This window comes from Antennarius striatus, chromosome 6 (assembly GCF_040054535.1).
Source record: "Antennarius striatus isolate MH-2024 chromosome 6, ASM4005453v1, whole genome shotgun sequence".
Taxonomy (NCBI): Eukaryota; Metazoa; Chordata; class Actinopteri; order Lophiiformes; family Antennariidae; genus Antennarius; species Antennarius striatus.
The window spans coordinates 25,140,626-25,158,201 of NC_090781.1; the positions used below are offsets into that span (position 1 = coordinate 25,140,626).

Consider the following 17,576-nt stretch of genomic DNA (forward strand, 5'->3'; position numbering starts at 1 on the left):
TTTGATTGACTGACAGCTGCCGTCCCTGCAGTGAGTATATCTCTCTCAGTTTGCAATGCTGGCATGTTCGACACTGAAGAATAGTTTGCTACGTGATCTGGGGAGGGATCGTGTTTGTCATATGAATCACTTTTACCTTAAAGAAACTTCAATCATATAGAAATAGGATTTTTATTTCAAACATATGAGAACTGATATATTTGAAGCCACTGTTTCGTGAGTTTACATTGTCAATCCATGCTCTGCACAGTCTAACGGGAGTCTTATGCAAGATGCAAATCAATGAGGATTAAAGGAAGGGCAATGTCTTGTTTAACCCAATCTAGAGGTGTCATGTAATCCATCCCATCCTAGAACATGAACAGAGGTCAGGTATGTGACACACCTGGATGTCTTGTCCACAACAGTTTCTTACCTGCTCCAATTTCCAGTGGAACTCCGCCGGTCTGAAGGTGTCCATCTGGGTGAAGTCTCTCCTCAGCAGGAAAACCAGCCGGCAATTATGGACATACAGTGAGTAATGATGACGGTTCATCTCTGTACAAGTGAGAGAAGGAGGAAGAGGAATCTTATCACACCTACTCACTGTCAGGGAAACAGGCCGGGGAACTTCATGAAACACTGGCACAGCCGAGACAGCAGCACTGTCGAAGGAGAAGAACTCTCTAAAAGGTCATTTTATGTCATTTTTACGGGAAATTTTAAAACGCAATTATCATTTTGTTCAAAGCGTCTGATAACAGTGTACAGTGCGCCCTTGCGAATTCGCGCATCAACGATTGCGACTCCACCTCATCGTGGATTTTTAGAAGGCAGTCACATGATACCGTACGCACATTCTATTGGCTGACGGCATCCGGAAGTGTGCTCTGTTCCGTGAGTCTCGGACTTTCGTGAGACACAAAAGTGCTTTAAACTGTCTATCAAATTCTGAATTGGTCAAAAGACACCATTGTCTTGTAAATGTAAATGTTTTTGAGGGAAGTCGACGTAAGAACAGCCCATTGGACTTTGCACAAGTGTTAAAGTGACTGTTATCCTTGGGTAGATGATGCTCATATCGGGGGCTTGTTTGAGATAAATGGACCATTTTTATTCTTATATATAACATTTACAATTTACATTCGAACGGCAACGTTCAAGTCAGATATAGCAACTAATCGAGCTCTTCACTGTGACAGGAATATAATCTTTACAGACACATGGGTGTGTTATTCTTGCATTCTGTTTATGGCACTTAGGCTTGAAGCTAAATTGAGCCTAAACATTAGAAATTGGGCAAAAAATATGCAATTTCCTGTGTTTAAGTCAGTTTCTTACACTCACCTGTCTTGTCAGAGTTACAGAGCAGTGTCTCCTTCTCGGCTCTGAGCCCAGGACTGGGTCCGTGCTTCATCCACGTGGCGATGGTGAAGTGGTCTGTCAGATTCTGGGGTACCACCCAATCTGGGATATTGGAGGCCTGATGGCCGTCAAACCTGAAGATCAAGTCGCTATCCCTGCCGCTGTCGGTCAATAGGGAACTTGTCCAGTTGGTGGCGCTGCTCGGTGCGGGGAGGAGGTCGGTGCTGCCGGAGGAGGCCCCTACGATCGCAATGGGAACGAATAGGAGATGTGTCAATAACAATCACAGCAGATATGCGGCGTATATTGGCCTAACCTTGGCTATGATTACGTGTGAGTAAGGCAGATGGCAGGACTTAATATATAATCAATGGGCCAGGATGGATAGCGGATGTAGCTATCGATTCATCGCAAATGAAACTGACTTTCAAAAGGACAGAGGCAAGCATCGTCGTTCACAAATTCACTTCGACGATGTAACGTGAGTCTATGGAAACGGGAAGGACGGCGTTGATAATGTGCTTTAACGCCGTCCGCTCTGTCCAAGCTGAAAGGACACACCAATCACCACCGCAGAGTCACCCCGATCCCTTTCTCCTCTTCCCTTTAAAAGCAGCTCCATCATTCCCCTGACACAGTAACCTCAATATGTTCAACCCTATATGATCTCTGTTTTCAGACTGTCACCTTGACAAACGCTGCGCCACGTCGATGTATTCGACGTGCCCTTGCTCGAGCCGCCGCGCGACAGTGAAAAATGCTTGTCGAGCCTCTAAACCACATTTATAAATCATTTTGTAATAGCCTATTGATGGCGATAAATCAAAGTGATACGGGAACCACGCCGTTTCCAAGACGCAAGCAAAAATTGGCGATGTCAAGATTCGCCGTGTCAAACATTCCACGCGCAACCGTTGGTTTCTGCTAAAAACACAAGATTAGCACGTTAATTGATGTTTTTCCCAATCTAAAGCCGTGTTTCGCTCAACCCCCAACGCCTGCCAGTGTCAACGGTCTGACTCCGGTAATTATATTCCCTCAGTAAATAAATACGCATCGACCTCTCCAGAGCCCAGCTGCAGCCTTCTCTTTGCCCGATGTCTTTGTACATTATCTCAAATTGATTGTGCTTTAAAAAACCAATTACAATTTATTCTATTCGCTATCAGATAACGATTATGAGGTGCCTGAAAAGAACTCTTTAGTGGTAAACCATCCATGGACTAGGGGGGGTTGGGGCCAGGGGAGGGCCGGGAAGGGTACGTGATGCATTCAGATGAGCTGGAATGGTGCTTGTGAAGGCAGTTAGTCATAAGATGATGACTACAGCCCCCCTGCTGGCAATGCGGTGCGGATGGGGGAGGGTGGGGGAGCGGGAACGTTTGACTGTTTAGTTGGCGCTCTGGGCACCGGAGCATCGACTCCGCCGCTCATCAGTCACTCAGGAGTTAGCCAAGCCGCGTACGAGGCGACTAATGCCCCTCGCTGTGTCACATCATTAGTGACACAACTTAAAGTTTCCATTCTGGTGGCTTAAATTAGCACTTTGGGGGAGGAGGGGGTTCACTAGGGACACAAACGGAGATGAGAAGGCAGTGCGGTCTGGGAGCTTTCAGATCTTGGTTTAACAGGTGCCTCGGGCCTCTTCTGATCCCAACGATTGGGACGTGGATTCAACAGCTTACTTCTCGTTTAACGCATGGACATCAAATTTACCGCCTGATCACCTGATTCATATTCAACACGTTCCCTGTCTTGCGATTTATTCCCGCATGCTGGGAAAAAGTGAGCAAAATTTCTGTCATTCGCGTTCATCTCAACCAACCGCAGAGCTTTTGCAGAGACTTCTCCGAGTAGGTCTCACGGTCGCAGCCTTTCCCGATGTGGCTGGTCTGCAGCTCCACCGTGGTCCTCACTGACGACAGCGGCCCGTCGCACGTCTCCAGGTGCATCTTGGGAAACAGCTGCTTGCTTCCCGTTCCTGGCTCGTAGTCGACTCGTTTATTCCAACCTGGAGGGGAGAGGAAGACGGTTCAGTTTGGGCAGAGAGTCTGCTGCAAGTCATTATCTGGCTTCTCAAACGCCGACTTGTTGCTTTTGTCGTCAGATGGTTTCTACCTCATTGGGTTTGTTTGGGTCGCCATCAAAGCTCGGCCCTACCTTTGTCAGTGTTATTTCTTCCATCACAACTCAATATCCTTCTAGCAAAACACATCCGGCTAATGAAACCTGAGTTCTTGTTGAAGTGCAGTCCGGTACTGGCAGTGGTGACAGGAGTCATTACGCTGTCACTGTCTGTCCCGTCAAATGTGAATTGCATTTCTGTCTTGGCAGGTTGTTCTTTTGTGTGGCAGTGATATTTTTCCCTTTCCCTTTTTTCTCTTTTTTTAAATGCTCTTTGGGAATGTGTTCATTTTTTCTGGGGGTAAGAAGAGAATGAGCTGTAAATGAAGTGGTTTGTTCAAACTCCTCATGTTAGTTAAAAACGATGCAGCGACACCTGTACCTGTACAGTCTATAATGGTGTCGTACTGCACCATTATAGACTGTACTGCTTCAACATCCATCCATCCATCCATCCATCCATCCATCCATCCATCCATCCTTCCCTCATTGCTTGAAGCTGAGCTGGATTGAGAAGAACAAAAGAAACTTTGTTTCTCAACAGCATCATACATCTGCTCTACTTGCTTGCTTACACACACACACACACACACAGACACACACACACACACACACACACACACAGACACACACACACACACACACACACACACACACACACACACACACACACACACACACACACACCCTCCAGACTGAGCTCTGTGAGCTGCTGTTATTGTGGGATTGCCAGTGGCTGTGATGAGAATAGGCCAGACGAGAACAAACACACAAAGAAGCACAAGACAAACACACACACACACACACACACACACACACACACACACACACACACACACACACACACACACACACACACACACACACACACACGGCTCTATCCTCTGCTTGAACACATTTCTTCTGCACATACTAACTATACATACATGTATTATTGTGTACTTTCAATGCCAACCAACAATACATCAATACAACCTTGACATGACCAATGAGTTCTGACCCAACTATAGGCTCCATACATGTCTACATTATGGAACACACTGTTCATAAAACCTTGTCATGCCATGTGGAGCTTTGGCCTTTCTGTTGAAATACTTTTTCTTTGACCATTTCCTTGTTCTGACTCTTTTTTGTTTTCATTACCTTAAAACTGCTTTTAGAGGTCCTGGTAGTCCAATATTAATTTTAGGACATGCAAAGGAAGACAAGTTAGGGTCCTTTACCAAAATGCCAAAGTTCAACTTTATAAAATGTGAAATCTCCTGCATCTAAAACACAGTGTGGATGCTAGAATAAGCTGTGAACATCGTCACTCACAATCTGATGAGATATCTTTAACTGAACGTGTTCAGGAATGGCTGCAATAGAAAGATGACAATAACCTTCAGACCCTGTGGGCTGTCTGTTTGCTGAATCTGCTTTCTGGCCGTTGTTTTTGCTCTGGCGTGCTGAGTAAATGAATGACGCTGCACCTCTCACGTATAGGGGGCATAGCAAGTGTTCTGGTAATTACAGACTCACTACACAACTGGGAGTCAATGACCTGTCGAGTACTTTGCTTTTTGCCGAGCTGACTCCACATCCACAGAGGGAGGGTGGGGGCAGAGGATGCATTGAGAGGAAGGGAACATTGGTGAATACATGAGGCTAAAGGGTTAAGGATAGAATGTGCTTACAGATATGTCAGCAAGAGTTTCGCTGAAGTGGGTGTTTGAGGCTTATGCTAATGAGTGTTGGGCAAACATGGAGGATTTTGAGAGGTGCTGATTTTGAGGTGTTTTCACCCCCTAATAGTTATTAATTTAATGGAGTGAAGCTAATCACTGAAAGCTAGTAAAGCTCTTGTCTAGAGGGGCTTCAATCAGAGGGAAATTGGAATAAATCAAGTCTTAAATGCATGATTTTTTTATACGTTAGTCTTTAGTTTTATTTTTGAGTCTCCACATTATGTGACCCTAAACAATGCATGAAATAAAGTAATTAGGATCACTTTTGAGCTTTATATGTAAATTGGCTCATTCAATGTGTTGCCATTCCTTATGTTTCTTCATTTCCTCATTCGTCATGATGCGACATCAGTGAGACCGGATCTCGTTCTTTACCACGTGTTGGCGGATGGATACAACGTAAAGACGTAGCTCGTTTGTTCTCATGACTTTTTCTTTTCTTTCCATTCTTTATCATTGTTTACGTAACTTATATATAATTATTTAAACACAGGTAAAGTCTGCATGTCTATTGGTTGATAATTATTTTTTTCATAATTTTGAGGGTTTGGGTAGTCATGGTTTCAGTTCCAGTTCTCCCTCCTGGGTTCTCTCCCACTCAGTCCACTCATTCCTGTCACCTGTGTCTCTGCAGCACCTGTTCCCCATCTCCAATCAGGCTCCACCTACTTAAACTCACCTCAGACCTCAGTTCTGGTCCAGACTGTAGAGACTCTACAGGGTTCTTGGGGCTTTTTGAGATTTTTGCTGTTCATTGCCTGACTTTCTGAAACATGTTGTAGAATTTTTAGTTAATTAAGTGATAAATGTGAACTTATTCTCTGGGGTTCTGCATATGGATCCTCACCCATAATATGGGGCTTTTTTACAAGGCTGGAACGTCACTGACAAACACCAGACAAGACCATTTTTCTTTGATCACTGGCATCATTTTACCAGTAAAATAAAATGAACATCTTGGATAGAAACACAGTCGACTTGTCTTGAATTGTTTGGTTAAAACATAATTTTTGTGACGCACTGGCGACGAGTCCGGGGTGTACAAAAAAAAAAATCCAACATTAATCGCTGTCTTTCTCGCTGCCACAGCTTTTAAACATAAAGGTTTAAAACCATCTGATAGATGGTTTAAAGGTATTTAATCCTGAATACTTTGGAAAAAAACCTCTCGCTAATTGATGAACACATTTAGACTCGCTGAAGTACATTGTCGATGAAGGACAGGGATTTTATTTAACTTGAAATCCTTTTCTTTAGCTCAGCCTTAAGCCTTTTGTCAGCTTATAGATGTCTGACATTGGAGCAGTCGTGTGTTGCTCTTGTTGCTCCCGTTTGGCCCCGACCTGCACTATGCGTTACATTTAAGGTCTTTCAAACCAATCTAAAGCCTAAACGGAATCAAAAAGCCTTTCATAATGACATAAATAATTAAACTTAACCGTTTTCTTCTTGCGGGGGTGGAACATAAAGTACCTTTTGCTGAAGGAGTGTAGTTATTGTCCACATGGACAGGAAAGTGGAGAGCCATTTAGCTTCCACATCAAGGTGTTCCTCGTGAGAAGAGACCCATACCGCTGGTATTGATTTTGGCAGGTTACAACAGGTGGCTCCTTTCTGTAAAGTATCTCATTCTTTACCACATGTTGGTGGATGGATAAAACATCAGCTGAGACTACCTGGTTCTTTCCCACGTGTTGGATGGATCAGTGACACCGAACCTCGTTCTTGTTGGTGGAGTTAAGACGTAGCTCGTGTGTTCTCTAACTTTTGCATTTCTTTTCATTCTTTATCATTTTGAGTCTTATATATAATTAATTATACACAGGTACAGTCTATTGGTTGATGAAAATGTTTTGTTTTTCCATAATTTAGAGGATTTGGGGCTTTTTTACAAGCCCGGAACGGATTACAATGATTTTAGTTATTTTTAAATGGGGAAACATTTGACTTAAGAGTTCAGTGACAGAACGGTTTAAACTCGTATCTCAAGGATCTACTTTATGTCAATAGTAAACAGGCGATTTTTAGGACAAACACCAGTTTGTCGTTGTTTTTTTACAGTTTCCTCCTTTAGAAAACGTTAATTACTGTCCTTTGGAGAATTTCAGTGTATTTATTTATTGTTATTTACAAGGCAATCATCCAGTGAAATTGCGAGTCATTTATCCGACTGCAGAGCGTACCAAAGCTCAACCCGAGGTGACCGTCCAACATCCTCCTGAAAATGAAGACTTTACAAAGCAAGAGAAAAGAGAGGGAGAGTGATGGTGAGGAAGGGAAGATGGATGGAGGTGCTTAAGAAAATGATGCATCATCACACTTCCTCCCGTCCCCCATCTCTGGAGGGTGAGGAAGAGTGTGTGTGTGTGTGTGTGAGACCGTCATCAGTTCAGTTCTGGCATGAACATGTGCGATGATGGTTATGTGAATACTGTGTGTGTGAGTGTAAAAATGCTGACACTGTGTTCAAGTGCTGGGGAGGGGAAGGGGAATAGGGAACGGGGTGGGGGGGTCATCATTACTTGTCCCTGCCATTACAGCCAGAGAGACCATTTCCATTTAAAAGAGCACTCTGCCCTCTTTTCCCTTTCCTCTCCACCTCTTTTTGGCCTTCATCTCTTTCCTCTTCAATGAGTCCCATCTTTTTGATTTACCCTCCTCTTCCCCTCCTGCCCATCCTTTCTCCACAATGCCCCCCACCACCGCCAAAAAAAAAAAAAGCATTCATTTTCATGCTTTCATGCGTGTTGCTCTTTGTGCGCGATAAAAGAGACTGTGCTCTTTTTTCCCCCTCTTCCTCACTGAGTGCACAGAGAGCTCCTCCTAGTTTTGCTAGAGTTTGAGGTTTGCCACAGAAAAAATCAGGCCTTGAAAACGACAAAGTGACAACAGGACGTCGAGTTGAATGACAGTGGAATCTCTCTCGCTCCCCCGGAATTTTAAATAAAAAGGGGATAAATTAGGCTATTTAAATTCCTTTTTTTGAGAAAACACTATTGGTTATTTAAAGCGTTCTTCATTTCGACTGATTCGTTTCGTCGCTCAGACAAAGTCGGTTTATATAGTCGACTGCAGCCGAGGCGTCAGATTACTCTCAGGAAGATTTTTCCCTGCTTAAATCTAACCGTATACACGACTGCAGATGAATAGCAATGCTGCGCTCATCGATTTGCTAACAGGTTTGTCATATAAACGTTAAGACCGCTGGGATTTCCTTTGTGCGATGTGTCTTTGACAGTGCGATGCAACAGAAAGGGAATATGAAACGGCAAAAATCTTTTTAAAAAACCCTCGAGGTTGGAGATGATTTTGCTGATCTTTCGCACCGAAAACGAAGCCATCGACCTGGAACAGTGAACACCACATCTCTGAATATTACACAAATAAACACGTATGTCGATTGGTAAACCTCGACTGACGTCGTTTCAAGATCCGTCAGATTTAAAAAAAAAAAAAATACACGGAAAAATAAAAATCAAGTTTACATCTGTCTGCCACAAATACTATAATCATTAAATCACTAGTAAACCGTTAAAAACACATAAATATCATGTTACTGTACAATAATAACGTATCTGTGTTCTTTGTCGTAAAATAAATGATCTATTAAAGGAACGTCTATCAGGTTCATCTCATGCTGTCCTTAAGAAACACACTAAGAACTGAATCTTCTGCCAGGACCAAGCGTGTGTCAACGACACAACTTCTTTGGGGTACGCAGGCTGCTGGTGATTTGGTGATATATGAGGAGGGTTATATAAGGAATGACGTCTTCAGAAGTCATCAGAAAGGAAGTGAAAGCTGTTTGATCTTTAAATTCTGGTAAATTCTCTGATTTTTAGGGTTTAAATTTAATCTGTGGCACCAGAGAGATGTTAGAAAACCAAAATTAATCACTAAATCTGCACACAGATATTTTCTTCTCTCGATTGGTGGTGATATTCAAGCGATATCATGCTGTTTTAAAGCGATGTCATGCTATCAGTGTCATGTCTGATCTTGACAGGTCAAACTTCACAGTTTTATTCTAAGACACGGATGTGGAACAGGAACAGATTCGTGTCAGACACACATTTCCATTAAGTCTCCGGTGGAACATTTTCTAATGAAATTACACAATTTGTCATTCTGCCAGGTTGGGTGAAAACCTCCTATTTCTTCTCTAAAGCTTCTGCTCCTTTGAGGATTGAATGAAAATGACAAAATGATCTGTAATCGGTAAAAAAAAAAAGAACCCAAAAAACCACTTCTAGGTCTCTCTGCCCTCACTTTCCTCCAACTTCATCTTCATTCACCTCATGACGGAGGCAGACTACACTCCCTGCCTTTCTCATGGGGGGGCCGAGGCTGGTTGGGATCTACACAGTAATCCCTGCAGCATGTACGCCGCGGGGTCTGATCTTCCCACAGGGTGGCTCTTTTGTCGCCATCGGAAGCTTCATAACTACCTGAGAGGGACATAAAAAGCGATATTTCATCTCTTCCTTTAACTCATCTGCTCTCATTTCAACAGGCACAGAGCGATGGTGTAATTATTGTGGTGCATTGGTGCACAAATGTCACGTGTGTGCATGCATTTTGCACATGCATGCACCTAGAGGTTGTAACGCGTGTATTATGATGCAATATCCTTGCAAAATGCACAAAATCATGCACACACGTGCACACGCACTCCCTTTTTATGCAGCCATTACTCCCATCTGACACAATTAGGTGAACCGGGGGGTGGGGGGAGTCGGGCCTTTTCTTTTTTAACCCCATCACTATTTATCCGCTCCTCTCGCCTGAAGCCTAGGATGAGGGCACAGAGAACCCAAAGAAGTGGGAGGTAATGGGAAAGAGGAAGAGCACAGCCATTTATTTTTCCTTCTTCCTACTGTTATCAGACATCAGGACCATTGGCTGACACACACACACACACACACACACACACACACACACACACACACACACACACACACACACACACACACACAACTTTAGTGCTCACTCACTTCTTTTGCACCAATTTATCAAAAAAGGTGCCTCATTTCATCACGTTGAAATGAACTGCGTTGGTTTTTATGTGTTTTCTACGTTATTTAAGGAGCTAAATTTAACTCTGGGGCTTATAACCCACAAACCTTTGCAATAAAAAAACCCCTCCAACATTCATGCGTTTTCGCTGCTCCAAACTCACTTATTCTTCTCATTCTCAGCCGACCGCTGAGCTCTATCGCATATTTACAAAAGCAGAACTGCTTTATGGCATCATTTGTAAATTGTAAGGCGTTCTGGCGCCGCTACAACATTGACATGCACGGCGTTATTTCTTTTTTTGGAGGACGGCGGCGGCTGTCCTGAGGTAAACTGATGACTTTTTCAACTGTAATAAATAAAAAGAAAAGGAAAATAAATATAAAAACAGCTTGTTTACTTCATCGGTTCAGGTTTACGCGTCTTCTTGTGTATTTAGACGTTCTCTGAGGAAACGGGAATGTTTGCAGTTAGTTTTTGTGTTTCAAACCGGTGGTTTGTGCCCCCCCCCCCCCGAGCTCGGCTGCCTGTCAAACTGCCTGTTATGGCGTGAGAAACAAACCGTATTACAAGAGATCAAACCGATAACCGCGCCATCGAACGGAGAGAAAAGGCCTCTCTCACTTATCTCGCCGTCTGTCGACTCGTTCCGTTATTAGTTTCTCTCTCTCTCCGTTTCTTTCTTTGAATTCGGCTACAAGGCGATGCAGAGACCAGATAAGAGATGTTCCATCAAACTTTGAAAACTTTTTAATTATTTGGGACTTTCAAGAAAAAAATAAATAAATCGACTTTGAGAACAGTTTTTTTTTAAATTTTATTTTATGACTATAATTACAACCAGCAACAAAAAAAAATCAGAGTCCAGACCACATCGGGTCCTCGGGGAGCGGCAGGGGGATTCCTGGTGGGGTCAAAAGGGGTCAAACCAGAGCACATGTGCTCACGGATGGTCCAATCCGTCTGTAATACACACACACATACGATCACGACATTTAATCGGTGGGATGAGTGTGTGTGTGTGGAATAAATCGAGAAAAGCAGGAAAAAGAACCCCCTTTACACCACAAAGAGAAATAAATAGATGGAAATGTATTTGTGTTGCCTTAATTACAGAAGTGCGATTGGCTCTTCAGAGTGAAGACCGACTGTTTTTGACTGTTTTTGACTGTTTTTGGTTTTTAACAAACCAAAAGAAAGAAAAAAAAAACAGAATAAGAATTTAAAAAAACAAAAATACTAACAGGGAACGAGGATTTCAGATCATGTCCTGGTGAAACGCCAGAGCTGCACTACAAAATAATTAAAGACCAAAATGTCAGTCGTACTTCATATATTTTTGTATTTGGAATAATCCACCAGCTGTTTGGAGATGGATGAGAAACGTTCAACCGTCAGCTTTGTTCTCCTGACTCCTGTGTTTCTTTTCATTCTCATTCATTCATTGTTTACATAACTTATATATAATAAATTAGGTGAATTCTATTGGTTGATAAAAATGTAAAAAAAAAAAGTAATTTAGTGTGTTTGGGGCTTTTTTCACAAGGCTGGAATGGATTAAAATGATTTTTAAATGGTTAAATGTCGTTTGACTTACCAGTTCAATGACAGAATAGATTAAACTTGTGTTTCCAGGTATTACATTACATATATAAGATGAGATATACTTTATTTATCCCAAAATGGGAAGTTTCAAGTATATACCGTATAAAACATGTACTGCATACAAACACACACAATCCCATTTTAAAGGTACTGTGAGTGTATGTATACCTGTCTATATGGGATTAGTAAATTCAAAGCACTAACTTTGGCTGTTCATCATTATCAGTAACTACATTATTATTGATGTATTGTCACATTTCTATTTTGTGAATTGTTATAATAACATAAATTACTGATGTGAGTTTAAATACAGATGAGGCCTGAAAACTAAAACCTGTCACAATGAGGCAGAATTCTCCCAGTCAAGGCTGAGTTTAGTGAAAATAATACGAATAAATTACTGCACACGCTGTCAAGCGTACTTTTGTGTGTTTCTTTGACATTCCAAAAGTAACCTGCTTTTAATAAAATAATCACAGGCTCTATTAATCCTTGTCTGATCGGGGACCGTGGCATTTACTGCTCCCTCTTCATCGCTCCCCTTCTCCTGCCAAACAACAATGACAGGGACGGCTGCCTTTTCATCCAGGGAGGGTGTGTGTGTGTGTGTGTGTGTGTGTGTGTGTGTGTGTGTGTGTGTGTGTGTGTGTGTGTGAGTGTGTGTGTGTGCCGCACCAGAATAGAACACACTAAGTCCTAATTTTAAAATTTCACACAGAAAGTAAGTCTTCAAAGACAGAATCACCCTTGAACATCTAAAGAAAAAGATATAACGTCCCCGTGTGAGGCTTGTTTAGCAGCTAATGATAAGAGCTGCTGCACACAAGCAGCTTTTCAGTTGTGTTACTTGTGATTAAAAACTAGAAAGTCAACATCGTTATGAAGAAAGTCGTCAAAGCAGCGCAGAGCCAGTGAGGGACTATTTTAGTGTCGATCTCTCACTCTTTTCATCAATGCTTAGCTTGTCGGCCTCCAGTCAGGTCATTCAAGGTAGCTAAAGTCTGGGGGCTTTTCCATTGGGGCCAATTGTGAAGCAGCTGCCCCCTGCATGACTGAATATTTATGGGCATCAAACCCAGAGAGCTGAGCAACCATGTGATTGATGGAGGAGAACCTCAATACGAGCTGCTTGACATACAAGATTTTTGAGATACAAGTGGCTATGTCCACATTTTTGTTTGACAAACCAGCGAAAAGTCGTGCTTCAGGACATCACCACGTGTTGGTGGATGGATACAACATCAGTGAGACCGGATCTCGTTCTTTACCACGTGTTGGTGGATGGATACAACATCAGTGAGACCGGATCTCGTTCTTTACCACGTGTTGGTGGATGGATACAACATCAGTGAGACCGGATCTCGTTCTTTACCACGTGTTGGTGGATGGATACAACATCAGTGAGACCGGATCTCGTTCTTTACCACGTGTTGGTGGATGGATACAACATCAGTGAGACCGGATCTCGTTCTTTACCACGTGTTGGTGGATGGATACAACATCAGTGAGACCGGATCTCGTTCTTTACCACGTGTTGGTGGATGGATACAACATCAGTGAGACCGGATCTCGTTCTTTACCACGTGTTGGTGGATGGATACAACATCAGTGAGACCGGATCTCGTTCTTTACCACGTGTTGGTGGATGGATACAACATCAGTGAGACCGGATCTCATTCTTTACCACGTGTTGGTGGATGGATACAACATCAGTGAGACCGGATCTCGTTCTTTACCACGTGTTGGTGGATGGATACAACATCAGTGAGACCGGATCTCGTTCTTTACCACGTGTTGGTGGATGGATACAACATCAGTGAGACCGGATCTCGTTCTTTACCACGTGTTGGTGGATGGATACAACATCAGTGAGACCGGATCTCGTTCTTTACCACGTGTTGGTGGATGGATACAACATCAGTGAGACCGGATCTCGTTCTTTACCACGTGTTGGTGGATGGATACAACATCAGTGAGACCGGATCTCGTTCTTTACCACGTGTTGGTGGATGGATACAACATCAGTGAGACCGGATCTCGTTCTTTACCACGTGTTGGTGGATGGATACAACATCAGTGAGACCGGATCTCATTCTTTACCACGTGTTGGTGGATGGATACAACATCAGTGAGACCGGATCTCGTTCTTTACCACGTGTTGGTGGATGGATACAACATCAGTGAGACCGGATCTCGTTCTCGTGTGTTCTTGTGACTTTTGCATTTCTTTTCATTCTTTATCATTGTTTATGTAACAAAGATTTTTTTTCATAATTTAAGGTTTTGTTGTGGGTTTTCTTAAAGGCTGTAATGGATTAAAATTGTTTCAGTTATTTTAAATGGATAAATGTTTGACTTACGAGTTCAGTCACTGAACAAACTTCTATCACACATTTCTACTGTTTAGCAATAAAACTGACTCACGAAACCTTAAATCCTTCCTTCACGACACATCAGAGGAAGAACAGAGAGCATTTTGGGTGTTAAAATCTGACCTTATGTCACTGTCGTTGCTGTTGGTGCATGAAGCAGTATGAAGTCACTCATAGCGTTAGCGCAGACATTTAAGGTGCTTAGTGGGAACATGAGAAGCACAGCTCTCCATCCTACGAGTCCATCCACCATCATAAAGATTTCGCCTCAGAAATCCACAAGCATTGACTGCATTGAGGAAAAACAGATCAAATAAGACACAAACAACCTGACAGCTTACTCAGGGTTCAGCGGCTGCCAGCCAGCCGTTGCCAGGGTCCTTGTTTGCCGCCGTTTATCACCAGCGTGCTAACATCGTCTCCTTTGGGACAATAGATGGACAGACTCCAAACAAATCCAGTGCTGGAAGCTGAAGCTACTCGTCTTCCTCCCTCATCACATCTCCCTGGCCTCTCTGACAAGCCTAAATTATATCTGTAGCTATCACTGGCACTATGTTGTTGTTGTTATTGTTGCAGTGCTCACTGCAGACACTTGTAATTTGCATTACTGTGGGTCTTGTTAAGGCAGATGCGACAGTGTTCTGATGCGCTAAGAGCTGTGTTGGCTGTGTCATGACGCTCTCGCTAAAGTGCTTTTGATCACAGCAGCTAAAGTTGACAGGTAAATTCCTCAGGGAGAGAAAGAGAGAGAAAAGATGGAGGGAGGGTCAAGAGAGGGAGAGACAGATGCTGATATCCAGACAGGTAGGCAGGGAGGAGAAGGAGGCCTGCAGAGCTGGAGCACGTCTGTGGCTAATGTATGCAAATACTCCATCGTCGTCACGTACGACACAAACAATGAGACAGCCGTCCTCCAGAAGCCGTTGCGTGCAAACAACTGCACCTCTGGATGGGTATGACCAGCTCTGAATGATGTATTTGTACATATTAAACGAAGGCCAACCTTGCCAGCCGGGTTTGCAAACAGGCTTGACATCGATTTGGACGGGGACGCTGTGGAGGGCTCGCTTCTGGCCGCAGTCCCAGGCCGTCACCTGGATCTCGTACAGCTGCTGCCGATCGTAGCTCAGCTTCTCCGTGTTCCGGATGTTACCTTTAGTGAGGGGGCAGAAATAGTCATTGTTAAACTCAACACCACATGATCCGCTCAGGTAAAGCATTTATAGCAGGTTCGAGAGTGGATTTTGTGGCTGTCGCAAATTGAGGGCAGAGGGGTTATAATTTATATGTAACAAATATAATAATATAATTAACAAATAATAAAGTATAATAATATATTATTATATATTATATGTTATATATTATATTATATTATTATATTATATAATATAACAAATTGAGGGTTTATAATGAGCAAGAACTTTATATTTTTGTTTTGTTACTAGAATTTCAGCTTTTTCATTCCATCAATTGAAAAAAAATGAACATTTTGAATCAATTTAGGGATCTGAGAAATTTGTGTCCAAAAAAGAGTAAAGATGGAAGAAACGAAACGACAGAAAGCAAAATGGTAAAAGAAATTAAGGAAAAACAGGAAGGGAAGAGATAAAAAAAGAGATAAATGTATATATATACACATATATATGTATGTATAATGTGTAAGTGAAGGAAAATAGATGCAATGAATTTAGAGGAAGAAATAAAGAAACTCTAAATGTGCTATTTTTTGTTTTTTATCTTTTAAGGCTTCGTCGGAGCCAGAGGAGAGGAACTTTAATTTTATTGATTTGATTAGATTACCTTAAACTTCTTTTCTCCAGGCTGGAACTTACTTCCCAGAAGATGCCGTAAATTGGAATAGGCAAAGTAATTCTGGATGTTATAGTCAAAATACCTGATGCACTCCACAATGTTTATTCTGAATAAAACACCACCGGCGTGAATCAGCTCAGTAATAGTTGACAGAAATGTAGACGCCATATCGAACGTCTGCCTGAGTCGAAACGACTAAATGAGCATTACATGAAAAAAAAAGTCTGTCCTTATTCGCTGCGTCTCTCAACTTTGAAATGGATGCTTCAATCTGGAAAGTGGAAATAAAGCTGCTGTGTTTACCAATTTTCAGGACTGTATTTTCATATAAACTATGGAAATAATGCAAGTTAAGTGCACACTTCAAAATGAGGAAAGCGAGCAAACGCAGCCCGACTTCACAGAACATCTAGCGTTCAGCCTCGCGTGGAATGTATGACTCTTTAGATGACTCAGAAAGCTGTGTGTGTGTTTATGCACTGTGTGTGTGTGTCTGTCTACCTTTGCTTTTAGATGTAATGGATATTTAATTTTAATTTGAAAGCATCGTTATATATTATTTTCAAATTAAGGTTGATATCTTGATATAATCAATGTAACAAATGAGGTTGTGTTTGGGGTGGCGGGCAAGCCTCGTCTGCTTCTCACGCGGATTTGATTAATGCTAATGTACTCCAAAAATTAAGACGATGTTTCCATTAAAACCCAATTGCTTCGTGTTGCCATGACAACAATCGTAACTCCTCTCGCCTCCCGGATGCCCACCTCACACCCGCGGCCGATGGAGAGTCAAACAAAGACGAATATTGAGAATGAACTTATGTTATTGCACAATAAAAGTAAAGTGGCAATTAATTTTTAAAGCCATCTCTCACTTTAAGTAATGCTTGTAGGTGTGCCAGTAGGCCTGTGTGTACAATATAAGAGAATAATATATTTAGCGGCTCCACAGGAAGCAATGTGAGGTCTCACTGGTTGCCCCAAGTGATGGCAAGTGAAAGCACGACTATTATAATGATGCATGGACATCGTGAGGACTATCACACACAGGGGGGGGGGGTGTTTGTTGTGCAGTCAGGTTGGAGTGTTGAGACGTCACAATCAGAGGGTAGAGCAGCGATTTCCATCATGCATTTTATCTCATGTACTACATCAGCATCCTTGCAAGGTTGCTGAAGTCAATCCTAGACGGCACCGGTTAAGAGAAGAGTTTAGTGTCGAGCAACTAGGCTTCTGGGATTGCTAACACTCTTGAAGGTCACAGGTTAGCAGCTGACATAATAGCATCATTATGGGGTCTTTATGACTTCAAAACCCCTTAAGAAACCAGTTGTTGCAGATTCAAGGAGAATCAAGGCCTGGATGAACGACAATGGTCACTGCATACATCCTGGTCACATCATCACTTCATTACAGAGTGGACACAGAGTCTAAAAGCCATTTATACCTATTATAAACTACATGTTTACACATGCACATGTAATCTCCATACAAATACAGTGGTTCCTATGTCTGGATTAAAGGCTACATTAGCTGCTCTAGCATTGGCACAAAGAAAAATCCAACTTTATCC

The 17,576-nt window shown here is 42.4% G+C and overlaps 1 protein-coding gene across 1 annotated transcript in view; it reads right to left on the reverse strand.

The window, feature by feature from the left end:
* The window catches only part of LOC137596718 (calsyntenin-2-like), a 203,498-nt gene that overhangs the window by 47,610 nt on the left and 138,312 nt on the right, over positions 1 to 17,576 (reverse strand). Inside the window, exons 5-8 of the mRNA XM_068317436.1 lie at positions 15,195 to 15,344; positions 3,170 to 3,355; positions 1,327 to 1,584; positions 416 to 537 (exon numbers count right to left, since the gene is read on the reverse strand). Of these exons, the coding sequence (XP_068173537.1) occupies positions 416 to 537; positions 1,327 to 1,584; positions 3,170 to 3,355; positions 15,195 to 15,344 (716 nt within the window). The remainder of the gene's footprint in view (positions 1 to 415; positions 538 to 1,326; positions 1,585 to 3,169; positions 3,356 to 15,194; positions 15,345 to 17,576) is intronic.